At 37.0% G+C, this 17422-nt stretch overlaps 1 protein-coding gene across 1 annotated transcript in view; it reads right to left on the reverse strand.

The window, feature by feature from the left end:
- ZSWIM6 (zinc finger SWIM-type containing 6) overlaps positions 1-17422 on the reverse strand; it is a 207636-nt gene that overhangs the window by 72952 nt on the left and 117262 nt on the right. Inside the window, exon 2 of the mRNA XM_057742822.1 lies at positions 9039-9395. Coding sequence (XP_057598805.1) covers positions 9039-9395 — 357 coding nt within the window. The remainder of the gene's footprint in view (positions 1-9038; positions 9396-17422) is intronic.

The raw sequence follows: 17422 nt of genomic DNA on the forward strand, positions 1-17422 counted from the left end.
TGCCTCCACTGAAAGAGCTGGAAGGCAAGGGGACCAGAATTCTAATGTAGGCTGTCTAACTTCTAACCTCTTAAACACTCTGAATACTCTTACAGTGGAAGGTATGAGAAATCTACAGTGAGGGAGATGAGAATAATAAGCTCATCCAGCCAACATGGAAACTTACGATCAGTTAAAGGAGAGAGGGATGGCGAGGAAACCCATCACAGCTGGTAACAATTCTCTGAAAGTTATGAGAGTTCGGGCAGTGTCAGAGATGACTGTAGGGTGTGAGGGAAGGCAAGATTTGGAGGTGAAAAGAGAAAGGATAGAGGGTATTGGGCTAAAAATAACTTGGCTGTCTCTGCATTGCCCTATGAAATACATGATGGGTCAGAGACGTGACTCCTCCCAATTAAGAGACATAAGTACTAAGATTAAAATGCTAAATTGTTTGTTTGTTCATGTGAAGATGATCATGGTACACGACTGTATATTTCAACAATTTTTTTAGGAGAAATTTAAATCATATTATGGAAACATAAGTTTTAATTAAAACGTTAAGGGTATAACTGGTAATTTTTGGAGGGAAATCTGTCAGTTATTACAAAACTCAAAATGCCGATACCAATTGTTCTGGCATTTCTACTACTAAGAATCTATTACCCAAAAGCACTTGCACAAATCCACACATACACAAAGAATGGTCACAGCAGCAGTGAACATAGTTAGAAAAAAATGAAAACAACTTCAAAATCATTCAGTATATTAATCATTAAATATATCCATAGTATGTAATACTACACAACATTTAACACAGTAGTAACAGACCTATTCGTACTAACAAGAGACGATATTCACGATATATTAAAAAAAAAAAACTGCAAAAAAAAAGTTTTTTAAACATTGCGTATGTGTGTGCACAAAGAAAAACTGCCTCAAAGACTATAAACCACATTGTCAGCAGTGGTTGCCTTGGGGGAATAAGGGAGCTACTGAAGACTAAGAGAGAGAGCTGTTGGGAGCCAATGATTACTTGTCTTTTTATCTTTACTTCTATACATTTTTTCAGCATGAAATCCTATTTTCCTTTTAAACTTTTAAGTTTCACACTACTGTACTCTGAGATAGCTCATTTAAAGCAACTTTAATTCTCTACTACCGATTTGTTCACTATGTCGACCACCAGTAGGTCATACCTTTATTTCACCGTCAAAGCCGGAACGTTCCACAATAGAAAGGATAATGCTTGTAATAACCAAATTATCTCCCTAAGATAACTGCAAAAACTGGTTGCTAATGCCAAGCCCAATTACAATGAATATGATCATCTGCAGGGAAACGAAACGAAGAGAGATGTGACATGAGGCCTCCATCGAGCGACTCCAACTGTCACTCACTGCTAGGTTTGGAACATGTATGTGTATAAGAATAAATCACCAAGTTCTTACTAAGAACAAAATGGAATAAAAAAATGATAGTTACTTTTTTTTTAAGTATAGATGATTTACATTATTATATTAGTTTTAGGTATACAGCATAGTGGTTCAGTATTTTTATGGATTACACTCCATCAAGTTATTACAAGCTAATGGCTATAATTCCCTGTGCTATACAATATACCCTTGTTGCTTATCTATTTTATACACAGTAGTTTGTATCTCTTAATCTCATACCCCTAACATGCCCCTCCTCCCTTCCCTCTCCCCTCTGCTAACACTAATTTGTTTTCTATATCTGTAAGTCTATTTCTGTTTTGCTATATAGATTTGTTTTAATTAATTATTCATTTATTTCTTTAAAATCTTTTGGGTGTGTCACGTGGCAGGTGGGATCTTAGTTCCCCGACCAGGGTTTGAACCCATGACCCCTGTACTGGAAGAAGTCCCTGTTTCTATTATTTTTTAGATACCACACATCAGTGATATCATACAGTATTTGTTTTTCCCTGTCTGACTTATTTCACTAAACATAATAGTCTCTAAGTGCATCCATGTTGCTACAAATGGCAAAATTTCATTCTTTTTTATGGTTGAGTAGTATTCCACTGCAGTTATATACCACTTCTTCCTTATCCATTTGTCTGTTGATGGGCACTTGGTTTGCTTCCACATCTTGGCTATTCTAAATAAACAGTGCCTATGAACACTGGGATGCATGTATCTTTTCAAATTAGTGTTTTCGTTTTGACTGCATATACATCCAGGAGTGGATCACATGTTAGTTCTATTTTTAAGGGTTTTTTTTCTTTCTTTTTTTTTTTTGAGGAACCTCCATACTGTTTTCCACAGTGGCTGCACCAATTTACATTCCCACCAACAGAGTATGAGGATTTCCTTTTCTTTACATACTCCCCAACATTTGTTACTTATAGACTTTTATTTAATTGGCTGTGTTGGGTCTTTGTTGCTGCACATGGGCTTTCTCTAGTTGTACACAGTGGGGGCTACTCTTTGTTGCAATGAGCAGGCTTCTCATTGTGGTGGCTTCTCTTGTTGTGGAGCATGGGCTCTAGGCGTTTAGGCTTCAGTAGTTGCAGCACTTGGGCTCAGCAGTTGTAGCTCGAGGGCTCTAGAGCTCAGGCTCAGTAGTTGTGGTGCACCGGCTTAGCTGCTCCGTGACATGTGGGATCTTCCTGGGCCAGGGCTCAAACCTGTGTCCCCTGCATTGGCAGGTGAATGCTTAACAACTGCACCACCAGGGAAGTCCCTACTTATAGACTTTTTGATGATGGCCACTCTCACAGGTGTGAGGTGGTATCTTATTATTGTTTTAATCTGCATTTCTCTAATAATTAGTGATGTTGAGCAACTTTTCATGTGTCTATTAGCCATCTGTATGTCTTCTTTGGAAAAATGTCTATTCAGGTCTTTGCCCATTTTTTGATTGGGTTGTTTGTTTTTTTTTATATTGAGTTGTATGACCTGTTTGTATATTTTAGATATTAATCCCCTGTCGGTCACATCATTTGCAAGTTTTTTCTCCCATTCCATACGTTGTCTTACCATTTTCTCAATGGTTTCCTTTGCTGTGCAAAAGCTTTGAAGTTTAATTAGGTCCTACTGTTCATTTTTGCTTTTATTTCTTTTGCCTTAGGAGACAGGTTTAAAAAAAATATTACTAAAATTTACGTCAAGGAGTGTTCTGCCTATGTTCTCTTCTAGAAGTTTTATGGTTTCAGGTCTTACATTTAAGTCTTTAATCCATTTTGAATTTATTTTATTTTTGTTTATGTTGGGAGGAAATGTTCTAATCTCTGTTTCACATGTGGCTGTCCAGCTTTCCCAGAACCATGTGTTGAAGAAACTGTCTTCTCTCCACTGTATACTCTCGCCCCCCTTGTTGTAGATTAATTAATCACAGGTGTGTGAATTTACTTTTGGGCTCTCTACTCTGTTCCATTGATCTATGCATCTGGTTTCTGTACAAGCACCATGCTGTTTTGAGTACTGTAGCTTTGTAGTATAGTTTGAAATATGGGCAGGTGATAACTCTTTTCTCTCAAAATTCTGGGTCTTTTGTGGTTCCATATGAATTTCCGGATTTTTTCTGTCCTAGTTTTGTGGAAAATGTCATGGGTATTTTGATAGGGATTGCATCAAATCTGTAGAGATATTATAGCCATTTTTAGCAACATTAATTCTTCCAATTCAAGAGCACGAGATATCTTCCATTTCTTTGTATCATCTTCCATTTCCTTCATCAATGTTTCATTTGTTTTCAGAGTATAGGTCTTTCACCTACTTGGTTAAGTTTATCCCTAGGTATTTTATTCTTTTTAATGCAATTTTTAACGGGACTTTTTTTTTTTACTTTCTTTTTCTAATATTTTATTATTAGTGTATAGAAATGCAACAGATTTCTGTATATTAACCTTGTATCCTGCATCTTTGCTGAATTCATTTATTAGTTTTTTGGTGGAGACTTTAGGATTTTCTACGCAAATAGTGATAGTTTTACTTCTTCTCTTTCAATTTGGATGCCTTTTATTTCTTCTTCTTGTCTGACTGCCATGGCTAGGTCTTCCAATACTATGTTAAATAGAAATGGTGAGAGTTGGCATCCTTGTCTTGTTCCTGAATTTGGAGGAAAGGCTTTCAGCTTTTCACCGAGTATGATTTTAGCTATGGGTTTGTCATAAATGGCCTTTATTTCATAGTAAAGGACACTTACTTTTTGTTTAACAAACTGTGAGCACCCATTACTTCTTAAATGTTGTCCTTAGGGAGGCTGCCAAAAGACACAGGGCAAATTTTCAGCCCTGATGGAGCTTACAATCAAGTAAAAATAAGCTGCACAACAAACACGGGACGGCTGAATAGATTTGCTTGTTTGGTAATATCTGGGAGAGACTGAATGGACTGATATACACGATGGCTGGGACACAGAAGCATTTGAAGGCTAAATTAAGCAGGACAGGCAGGCATGAATGGAATTTATAGTGCTAGTTTTTTAAGAACCACGCTCAAACAAACTGAAATGTCTGATGGAAGAACAACACACAAATGCACACTTGGGTAGAACTACAAGAGGTACACCTTTGGAGTATGGATCCTATGTGCCCCCTGTGTCTCTGTAAAACTACTATCACCAAAGAGTCACAGAACCGGGGTGGAAAAGATCTTAGATGTCATGTCACCCCTCACCTGACACAAGAATACAACTGACTCTTAAACAACTGGGTTTGAATTGCATGGGTCCACTTATAGGTAATTCTTTTGTTTCAGTAGTAAATACTACAGTATTACATAATCCTCAGTTGGATCCACAGACATGGAACTATAGATACAGAAGAACTGTGGGTACGAGGAACCACAGGTACAGAGGAACTGAAAGTACCCAGGACCCACTATAAGTTACACATGGATTTTCAACTGTGCAGAACATGTGGGTTGATGCCCCAACCCCCAAGTTGCTCAAAGGTCAACTGTACATCCTTCTACATGTGGATGACTGAGATGGTATCTCTGGATACATGGCAGTGAAGTGAGGAATGAATCTAGCCTACTTTTGGGATTGACTCAAGCTCTGGGAGTAAAAGAGCCATGGAAATGACACCCTTTCCCTCTGTTCCAAGAAGAGACCAATGCCACAGTTTCCACTCAATTTGTCCCTTTTTGTTGTAGTCTGCCCACTATAAGCTATCCCATAGGGAGGTCACTAAAAGAAAGAGCAAAAGAGAAAAAAGTAGAAGAGGAAATATATGCCAGAGAGTCAGAGCACAGCAAGCTGATCTCCAACTCTTATTATCATCCATCCCTCAATTGGTTTCTTCTCTCTTCTTTTTCACTATGACTACTTATGGGTACCGCAACATGAGATATATTCTATCTTTTCTTTAATATTTTACACATGTATATATTATATGATTAAAACTTTTCCAATGTTGCTAGTGAAGATTATGAGCATTTTAAATATGAGAAGAAAAAAAAACAAAAAAGAGTCTCACCCAGGGTCACACAGGTAATATATAACAGAGACAATACTGTACTCTAGGCCTCCAGGTTTCAAATTCACACCACAATTTCTGTCCCTACACCATAATTCTGTCCCTACACCACAATTTACTGTCCTTACACCACAATTTACTAATTTATAATATACTTCTTTAAGAAGAAATATAAAAGACCAAAAAAGGCTACGCTGAATTAACCACAAGAGTGGGTTAGCACTTAAATACTTAGCAAAGACAACAGCTTTTTTTTTAAGAATATGAAAGCTAGAAAGTTTTATTATAATATAAAACCAAGACAAATAATTTTGCTTATCAATGCAAAACTACAACTGGTAATCTCCTTGGAGGGCCATTAACATTAATTAACTATCTTACAGCCACTTTTTAGCATATGGTGATTGATTTAATCTAATCAAAATTAGGTGGGGAAATTTTATGAAAACAAAACGAAATGTAAAAAACTGACAAAGCCTGAACTATTATGATAACTAAGTCTATATTTCAACTAATTTCACTCAATCTATGACCCTGGATAAGTCACTAACCCATTCTCCTTGGTTTCTTCATCTAGAAACTATTACAATTATACACAATTATAAATTTGCAATATGTAGCTTACAAAGAAACTGTGAGAAACAATATGTCTGAAATAGACTTCAAAAGCTTTTAATTGCTCAGCATAAAATTATTTTAAAAATATTTCAAAATAGTAAGAGACTAATAGAATTTTAAGAAGCTAATGCTTCACAAGGAAAAGGAAAAACTTACTGTTATCAACATAGTTTGTATTTACTTAAAAAATTATGACTTTCTTTTTTAAAGGATTTAGATAAGCTAAACTTCATTCTCTTTAAGATACTAAGATAATCTAATCTAAATCCTATCTTAACCCTATTTATCTAGCAAAGTAAAAGTGATGCTTTTCCTTAAGAGAAAAATGAACTCTTCCCAACATTCATGTTCAAGATATTTTTCTCAAAAAGTACATCCTCAAAATCATATAAGAAAATACTGCTTTAAAAATGAGTTAGAGAATGCTTAATGTACAGAAGTTTGGAGGCAGGTGGGACCATGTAGCCAAATAACTGCAAAACATTTTAAATCCCACCCCTTACTAAGTCATCAATCTAACACTTAAAATAAGACCCTCCAGGGAGCAGATTTCCCATTTCATCACTTAAGGTCATGGCCTGCTTTCTACCTCTCTTCTTTTTTGCCACTTGTCACACTAGAATGGAAGGCAGGAAGGCAGCTTGTGTAATTGGCCCATTTCCAGGCTAGGAGCAACTCTGATGATAAATTAAGTGGAAAGAAAGCTGGCAGGATAAACTGCTCAAGTTCACTGCTCTCATGAAGTTGCTCTCATACAAAAGTTATTTGAAAATCACGTTGAGTCTAAGCTAACCTGCATTCTGTCCTTGATATTTCTTTCGATATCTTTTTCTTCTAATTTTAGAAAGTCTGAAAGAAATATAATGTCATGAACACTTTCTCACATCCAACTTTAGATTGTTTCATTAGCCCCACTATTTCGACACAGAAATGGTTTTTAAAAGCTTTTAGGTAAGAAACTGGGGCTCCTATCCTTTAAAACAAGAAAGGCAAATGCAGAACAAATTACTGATTGTTGATGTGGACCTCTGGTTAAACTAAAACTCAAGAGAACAAAATGACCAGGGGGATTATATGATTTTTTTTTTAAAAAGGAAAAAGAGAAAGTGCATAAAAGTTGGAAGAAATGGTTATGCTATTTTTCTGCCTTCAATGAACGATTTAATAAGAAGCCACAAATAGGCTCCTGAGAAATCCCTGAGATGACTGCTAGCTGGCCTGAATTTTCACAAGATAACGTGATTGAGACAGATGATACAACAGAGCAGAAGCCTACTTAAAAAGTCCTTGAGGACATGTGCTTTTGGTGGGTCCAGGGTACTTCTGTGGCAGAGCTGTTTACAATCCTCTTACTCAACATTGGCAGACTCTACCAAGTAAAACACTTTACGCACCTTATAACAGCTACTTTAATAAAGCTGAGACTGATATGGAGAGCACTAGAAGAAATATGGCTATGTGGATTTTCCTGTGACATAAAAGACATATTAAAAGTGTCATAAGACACCAGAAGACTTGTAAAAAAATGTTCACAGCAGCTCTATTCAAAACAAGGTTCATCAACAGCGGACAAATAAATCGTGGTGTCCTCATACCTAGAATACCTTATAGAGTTGTGCCGTCCAATAAGGTATCCACTAGCCATGTGGCTACTGAACACTTGCAATGTGGCTAGAGTCTGATGTGAGATGTGCTGTAAGTGTAAAACAGACACCAGATTTTCAAAGACTTAATATGAAAAAGAGAAATATATCAATATTTTTGTTGGGTTGATATTTATCAATGTTGGGATAATATGAATATGCTGAATTGATTTTTTAGATATATTGAATAAATAAAATATTATTAAAATTATTTTTACTTGTTTCTTTTTAAATGAAGCTAATAGAATATTTTAAATTATACATGTGGCTCACACTGTACTTCTACTGGTATTTCTAGTGTTGCTTTAGAGCAATGAAAATGAATGAACTAAAGTAAATCACAGAAACATGATTTTTGAATGAAAAATGTCAGATACATAAAGTTTAAAATCAGATAAGACTAAACCAGTGTTTAGTGATGTTAACATTAAAACACAAATTACCAAGGAAGTGATTACCATAAAAAATCAGACAATGGCTACCATGAGGAACAGAAAGGAGTTTGTGACTGACTGGAAGGGGGAATGTAGAATCTTCTCAAGTGTAGAGAGTCGTCTATTTCTTGACCTGGGTGTTGGTTCACTTTGCTAACCTGCACATACATATTTTATGCACTTTTCTGTGTTATATCTTACAATTTTAAAAGTTTTAAAGAAATGATCTCAAACTGCTTTCCTTAAACATTTATATGTGCTATATCAAGTAAGGATTTTGAAGGAAACCTAAAAAGATAGGGCTGAGTGACTAACTGGTCCCATATCTCAACTATATGTAGACAGTTGATACATGTACTTACAAATAAGTGAGAAAAGTTCAGTGTATAAAAGACTTAAAAGAAACCCCTTTTGAGTTTTCTTATATACAATAATAGTCATATCCTAAACACTCTCTAAGCAAATTCTAGTATTTTTATAAGAATAAGTTACTTTCTTAATATGAGGCATCATATCAGAAACTTACTGCCTTGGAAAATAAATTTTTTAAGAAAATGAAAAAAATTCTGAATATGCGCAAGTCAGTTTACTGACAACAGCTGACAAGAGTGAATTTGTGCTTACCATAACTAATGTCTAGTATTTGATGGAAATTTATAAAACATAAATGTATAAGAGCCAAGCTTTACCAACTGAGAGATTTTTCTGAGTACAAAAGGCTTGGCATCTAGTAGAATGTACAAAACACTTCAAAAGAAATGTTTTAGGATGCAAAACTAAACTTACACCCTCAGCTACCTAAGGGCAATGCTGATGATCTAATTCATATTTAATTCATTTTTATGCAGAAGAACTAAATTTAGAAATGAAAAATAATCCAAAGAAGCAATCTACAGAATGAATGTCTATACTCACCATGAACTTGGTTGATTTCTGAATTCTGGGAAAGAATTTCATCTGCTAATTTTTGAGCAGTTGGCAAAACTTCTGTGTGGTGCACTGTGATTAAATACTGTACAAACTTCTGTAGTTGGTCTCTATTCATTTGAAAGAGAGTCTCTGAAATGGGAAGATGCAATTTGACCTGATCGGGCTTGCGAATACGGTATAAAGACAGTGCCACAACATGAGCACAATAAAATATGTCCTTGTTTCCACAGCTGCAGGTCACTGAGGTAATCTTGCAACGATCAAAGCTGATGGCCACGTTGCAAACAGTTTCTGGCTCCGATTGTATTGCAGGTTCTGTCACTGTGCCACTCAAGTGGAAACCTATGGGAAAGAAAGGGAGGAGAGTTCAGCTTCTGCATTCAGATGCTACAAAATATTTTAATTTTTTGAAATGCATAGTACTCAACAGCAGTAAGGAAAAAAAATATGACAGCTTTTATTTTTGAGTAAAAACATTCAGGCCACTCAAACCTCCCTCCCCTTGCACCTTACAAGTAAAAAAATAAATGCTATTTAACAGACATGCTGAAGTATTTTACACAGCCATATAAAAACACTGCAGTATACCACCATCACACCTATATATATGTATGTACATACACCACGTCTACCTATACCTGTATCACAGCACTGATAAGCCATCATTACTCTAAATCTCTGGTATACCTGACCCAAATCCCCTAGGATCAGTAGTTTTCACCATCCCACCCTTTTTTAAACAACTTTTTAAAAAACAGAGTAGGCCAGTTCAGCTTTCTTCTCAACAAACCCTTCCCCTCTTCCTTCCATCTTTACTCCAGGCAGCCCCAATATAGCAACTTCTCTGAGGAGTGTGTACTAGGGGAACCGCAAAGCCCACCAAATCTCATGCACACCATAGCTGAAGTAGCTCACAATGACTGTTTTCTTTCCCATCATACAGAGCGCAAAGCTGGTACAGAGGTAAGGCTGTTAAACACGCGCACATGCACACAAGGGTGCACGAAATCACCAAGTGGCAAGGGGCCTTAGAGGCCTTGTAGTTCAACTTAGAACCACACAGGAATCCTCCACAGCCTCCTGACCAATGGCACCTGGCCACTGCTTATAAGAATCCAACCTGCACAGGCAGCAATTCTTCCTTGGATAGCTCTAGCTACAGCTCACAGCCAACTGAACACTGTCTCCCATGGCCACTGCCCCCAGTCAGTCCTGTGCTGTCTGGCCAGGGCATACGTTCCCCTCACTCCTTTTTCCTAAATATGGGGAAGGTTATCCTGAATTTTTTTGGCACACCATTCAGTTCCATCTAACCTCTCTGAAAGCCACATGTAGAGGCCAGTGATAAACATTAAGGAGAATCTCTTTGGAAACCTCCAGGCCACAGATTTACCTCAGGATTAAGCACCTGAAAGAAACTTGAATGTTACAAACATAATGAAGCCTCTGACTCTCTCAGCTTTTCACTATCTATACTACTTGAATACAATTTATCTAGGATCCCCTTCATTCACAAAGAGAGGGATCTTTACCACGTAGGAACTCTAGGAGTGGTGCTACACGTGGAGCTGCAGAGATGTGACAAGAGAGTGACAGCCAGATGATGCCTAGAGTTCACAGGTGGTATATGTGAATCTACTTACTATCTCCTCTGGGGGGGGGGGGGGGTTCTTTAGGCCAGGGAGTTGGGAGAAATCTTATTCAACTTATAAGAAATCTTTCAGAGTAATATAACTTCATCTTGATAATTCTATTTTCCCGTGAGAAAAAAAAATCACATAAAAAGTGACATAAAAATAACAGAGAAGAAAAATTACAGAAATGAAGAATAAGAGCAGTCTTGCCTTTTTATATATCAGTGCACTAAAAGCCTATGATAATTAAAAGTCCATGTGACAGGCACAGATTAAGACCAAAAACAAACAAACAAACAAAAAAACCAATGGATCATAAGAGAGACTCCAGAAAGTTTCCAAGTACGTTCTGTATATTTAGTGCAAAGGATAGCTGTTTTCCACCTGTCACACATGTGTGTGTACGAAAGAAACTAGTCGTCACTATAGGAAGATAGTAATCATAAACTAACCATCTATAAAATCAATCTCTCCCAGCTTAACACTATTTTCTCTCTCCTTATCCACGAAGTCAACATCTTTGTCTCTCCACAAAAGTGATACTGAAGAACTTCTCCCATCACAGGCAAAGCCAAGACAACTGAGGATCCAAAAGAGTTAGACTAGTTCCTATTTAAATAGACTGCAAGGCTAAAGTGTAACAAGGTGCTTCAAAAGAGACTGATTTAACTATCAAAGAAGAGGCCCTTAGCAAAACTGATGAAGCCCTCAAATAGTTTCACAAAACCGACTTTTCATTCATGTGAGTTGTACAAGTTAGAAATAAAGAATAGCGAACCCTCATATCGTACAATTATGCTGGGGGAAAACCCCACATATTAAGCAATTTCATTATGTTGACTATTACCTACTCGTATAAATTAAAAAGCAAACTACAAAATACTGTGACCTCTAAAATAATTTAATTCAAGAGATGTGTAAGGGCACAAATAAACACAGTCATGTCTCATAAAGCATAGTTCATTAACGTGATATCATCAAGATTAAGGCATTTCATGAATGTTCATTTTCCGAGTAATTCTAGATTATCTTTCAAGTACTCAAACTCCTTTTAAAATTCCAACCATTTTTGTTGGAAACATTTCTAAATGTTAAGTTCTACCTACCTAGCCACATTTTGCTCAAAATAGAGCAAGTCTCTGAAAGGTGAAACAGCATGCCCAGATCACACAGCCACCCTAATCAGCTGACCATGTAGGGTGTTAACAAGCAAATGGGACAGCACTCCCTGTAACAGACAACTGCCTGTGGCAGTATTTTTTAAGTGGGCTCTTGTTTTTTCTCTACTATCAGCTATCACAATGACTCCCCTCCTAAACTTCTATCCTTTTTCATAGAAAATTCTTTGCCCTCAGGTCAGGCGTACCTCTAATTAGACTAGCCTTGTGGCAGCTATTTAAAACTCAGAGGCCTATTTGGGATTTTCCCCTCTTTACTTTTAAGCTGGGATGGCTGATGTTGCTAGAGATAAGAGGCTTTATTTTAGATACAAGAAAATTACATACACACATAGGGTCCACTACTTTTTAAGACAATGCAATACTGAGTCAATACGCAGGAGGTTCCATCAAGCCTCACTTGAGGGTTGTGTGGTCGTGTATTTTGGCCTCTTCAATTTGAGAAAACTTTGAAATTCCACCAACTCACTCTCTCTGGACCCTAAGTCATATCAGAGCACCCACAGGAGAAGCAAGGAGAATATTCCTCCCTCAAAGATCCCTAGAGATGTCCCTATGCTCCCCTATTCCCTCCTCCCCACCCTTCAACGGTCTTATCCTGTAGGTTCTGGGTGACTTGAAGCAAAATAATGTTCTTGAGAATGGATTTTGCCTTTCTGGAGTTCTGACAATCCTGGATGACCAGCTGCTGTAGAACTGTAAACGCAAAAATCTCTGGACAGTCAGCTGTTGTATATGACAGAACTGAAGACACCAAAAGGGGTAATGCTGCGCTCTGTGGTAAACCATGGATAATTATTTTATTTTCAAAGAACTGAAACTGAAGAAATTACATACATGCTTTTTAATAAATATATTTGACTTTACAAAATATAAGAGTTAATCCCATAAAAGGAAACCTCACAGGGCAGTCAAATTGTTTTGTCATCATGCCACCACAGATCCCAAAATAATGTTAGCATTCACATTCTCAACATGCAGGAACTAAAGAAAAACAGTAGAAACCAAGGCACAGTGTTTAATAGGCCTTGGTAATAGACTTTGATTTGGATCAGGTTCTGTCCACTTAAATGCTGTGTGATCTGGGCATGCTGTTTAACCTTTCTGAGACTTGCTTTATTTTGAGCAAAATGTGGCTGGAAATACCTCCTAGGGTTGTTTTGGGGATTAAAATGAAATAACACATGTAAAGCACCTGGCACATAGTAAAAGTGCTCATTAAGTTTTATTTCCCTTTCCTTCCCTTTCCAGCTGGAAAATAGGGGGGAGGGGTGCTGGATACATTCCCTTGGTCCATAACACTTTTTTTTTTTCCTCTACAGCTACTGGAATCTTGGGAAGAGGGAGTCTCACTCTTGAAGTAGCTTACAAAAAAAGTGTGAAAGTGTTACTTTCATACACAGAGAACTAGAAAATTTTTAGGGGAGAGATTTTTTTAAATAACCACAGATACTTCGCTGGGAGGGTGGGGGGGACTCGAGCGGGGGGGAGTCAAGGAAGGGAGGGAAGACTGGGATATGTGTATAAAAACAGATGATTGAACCTGGTGTACCCCCAAAAAATAATTAAAAAAATAAAATAAAATAAATAAAGTAATAGTTTCTATATCAGCCCTAAAAAAAAAAACCACAGATACTTCAAAAATAATATAAATGTAATGATTCTCAAAGCATGGTCCAGGGATACCCACAGATGCTTTCAGGGAAGTCCATAAGAGCAAAACTTTTTCATTTTTGCACTTGGACCTTATGGGAGGTCAGTAGTTTTTAAGACTTAGCAGAGAAACACTGAAGGGGTAAATTTCTCACATATGAACACACAATCAAACCGTACACATTAATTTCACATTAACAAAAATTAAGGTTTCTAGAAAGTAAATATTAAATTCTTCACTGGTTCTAAAAATAAGCTTTCCTTGAAAACTGCTTTCCATATCTAAGGTTAGATTTTAGTTGCATTTTAAAGGTGACAAAGAGACCCATGATATCAGACTGGAGAGACATCTGTTTTAAAATACACAAAGAATTTCTAAAGGTTGGCCATTTTGTACATATCTGTACATGTGCTAGGTTAACTGAAAAATGGTTACAAACAAAGCATTAGAAAATGTCTAAGCTAAAATAAACTGGTAGACATGAAACAAACACACACTAAAAACTACTGCTTTCAGGGCACATTCTTTTCAGAAAAATATGCACCCTGTGCATGAGGTGCTCAAGTAACATATTCTTTGTTGAAAAAGAATTTAACAGAGGCACTGGTGTACTACTTACACAAATACATCTTTCACTCTTTTCTAAATAAAAAGAACCCCCAGGGAAATTAAAGGCAGAAACCAAAGCAGTGCAATGTTATGGCTGAAAGGATGGCAAGGGTTGTAAGAGGTTTCTTATAAGTCTAAAAATGCAAAAGTGTTAACATTTAACACGCTCATAAGAAAGTATCCATTGGTTAACTAAACCCAGTGCACTGGCTAAATGTACAGTAACTAATACCTGATTATGTGTCCCTGGTAAAATATATGAGTTAATCATTGCCCACACAAAACCCAACTTTCCTAACTCTGAGAACTACTGCACACAATCCAACATGCCATGTTGCAATTATCAATTTTAAAAACAAAAAGTTTTAATTCAAATCACGCATAATTTCCAGATCAGCAGTACAGACACATTAAGGGCCCAAGATAGAGGCAGTAAACTCAACTTAAAACCAACTTGTCTAAAATATGATATTGTTTCTTCAACTACATAATTTTCTCAGAGGGAAATCCTAAATTAAAGAGACTGCATCCTGTGAGCTGGCTAATTAAATCCTCTAGCCCTAATTTCTAATACTAAGTTTAAACAGCTTACGGAAAGACATTAGGAGATTTTGCCAGCAATCACTAATGAAGCGGTTTTCATCTTTCAGAAAAATTATTTTTTAAAGGAAAAGCTTTATTTTGATCAAGTCCACCTTAAAAATGCCTATTTGGAACAGAATCGCTCCTACACTTCATTAATATTTGAGAGAAAGACAATGGCAAATTAATGCAAAGATCAGACTGTAAACCACAGCACACCACATCAACAACATAAAAATTTACGGAGCGTGCATTGGATGGGCCCAATCAAGAGTTCCCAGAGGCATTCTGTTCAGTATTGGTTTTGTTTTCTCGTTAATGTAGATTCCCGCAATACTTCATACAGATCCATATGATTAGAATAACTGTGTGAGATACGAATGGTATTTCATAGTTATTTAACATTACTCCTGCAAAAAAAGACATATCCACTAATTTAGCCATCTGTAATGAGCACTAGAAGAAGCTTAGTTTAAGGAGAGTGTGTTGGATTTAAAAAAAAAATAAATCACATCACTTCATGTCATCCCCAGTCTTGAAGTACATAAGGGCCCTTCCCCATTACCGTCAAGTAATTTTCCAAAATGTATTTCTGTATTTTAACTTGCATATTTGAGGGAAACAACCCTTGCCCAGCCCCAGATTCTGGGTGGGCAGCTGGCGGAGGAGGGGTGATAAACAAATTAGGCAGAATTTGAGTTATGTGCACAACTGTAAAGCCACAAAGTGCTTAGGAATTTAAATTATCTGCCCCGATTTTTAAATTCCACTTTCTCTAATATAAGCAAAGCAGCTCCAGACTTCCACCTTTCTTAAAGCCCAGATCAGCCAGGCTCCCTTGCCTCATCTGTAGAGTAGCCAATGCCGCCTGCCCCTACAATTCAGTGCTCCCTCCTCTTCCCCTCCTTCACTTGGCCCCTCGCCTGAATGCCCAACCTCTAAAGTTCAGATTAAGTTTATTAGAGCCCTTTGGTGTTCAACTATGAGTGCCTCTACACACCTGTGTCTTACTTCTCCTAAAGGGGGAAAGGGACAGAAGATCCTTTTACCTGTTTATTTCCTGTTGTTGCTTACAGAGAAACAACCTTTAGAAATGCTTGACCGTTTGCTTTAGGAGCTGAAAATCTGCAAACTAATTCTGTTTACCAGAGCCAAGCGGTTAAGGACAAAAGTGTGCTCAGACCCCAGAAGGGAGAATGCAGGCCTCAGTAGTCAAATTCCTCCACAAACACCCTGGAATTCTGGCTTGGCCTCTCAACTTTAAAGCCTATTTCTAAGAGTTCACCTCTCTCTTATACTGAATTAAGCTGGAAGCAGAGGTCTGTGACATCATCTGAGACAGTTCTATAGCACCCTTGTCACAGAGGACTGTCCTGGAGGAAACACTCAAGAAGCATTTGTTAGATAAAGAATGACAAACCCTCTTACACTCTTGGTAGGTAGAACATACAGCTCAGTGTGTCTCAACCTGGAACGTGCCTCAGCATCACCTGGAGGGCTCGTTCTACCACAGACTGCGAGCCCCACCCCATCACCCCTGGTGATGCTGCTGCTGCTGGTCCAGGGATCGCTGACCTAAGATGATTAGAATTCAGCCTAAACAAGGCTTTCTAGCAAAAATATATATTGAAGTAAACAAAGGAAACAGAATAGTAAGGAATATGTAATTTGTGATATAAAAAATGAATACAATTTCTAGCTTATCATGGAACCTATATGCTCCCAACTCCAAGAAGTCAGATATGAGATATTAAACTGGTCTGAGCATTAAGAAAAAAATAAATGAAAAAAACTTTTGTTAACAAAAATATATTACTATCATAATTTTAATACTTTAGCTATACCATGCTATTTGAAGTAAAACCTTAATTAAAAATCTAAATTAAAATATAAAAATTTAGAAATGATCAGAGTATTTACTTTTACAAAAGAGACTGTTTTACAATGTCCCATGGGATTCCTCATAACTGAAGATTCTTTGTGTATTCAAAACAATCCAATTAATGGAGAAAAATTATTGGCAACTATGTTAGTAACACATTTTCTGCCTAAGGCCAAATGTACCCTATATGAGAAAGTCAGAGGCAACAGAATATGCAGGACAACACAAAGTGAGGATATGCAGGACAACACAAATTTTAGAGAGAATTAGAACCTTCTAAAATGAGATCTGTTTTGTTAAATAGTCTTAGGCAAGTAACAGCCTCAATTTTCTCATCTACAGGGATTAATAACATTTATCTTGCAGGACTGCCGTAAGAACTGACAGTGTATATAAACCACCACAAGGATTCCTTCTATGGAATGCCTGCTATCATCGTTACTGTAACAGAAATGTCACTTGCTCTTGGAAGTGTAGCATTTCCAACACGTGCTAGCGTTAGCAAGAGCACGCATGCTGTTGGAAATGTCAGGCTCCCAGGAGCATGCTAGCATTTCTATTACAATAATGGACAAGGGTTTGCTGTTGTTGCAGTAATTCTATTCTAATATATTCGTATTTCCAAATCAATGGAACTGCTATGATTTTCAAAAATTTGTTCCCACTTTACACAGTGCATTCTTAAAATGTGATTTGACTCTAAATGGAAGAGAAAAGCAGGGGAGTGAGCAGACTGAATTTTGTCTCAAGTAACTTCTCGTTTCCCTAAGTGACAGTAATGTTTTACTCCTCACTTTGATGATCTCTCTACTAAAATGCAAAACACCTTT

Source organism: Hippopotamus amphibius, chromosome 1 (genome assembly GCF_030028045.1).
Source record: "Hippopotamus amphibius kiboko isolate mHipAmp2 chromosome 1, mHipAmp2.hap2, whole genome shotgun sequence".
Classification (NCBI taxonomy): Eukaryota; Metazoa; Chordata; class Mammalia; order Artiodactyla; family Hippopotamidae; genus Hippopotamus; species Hippopotamus amphibius.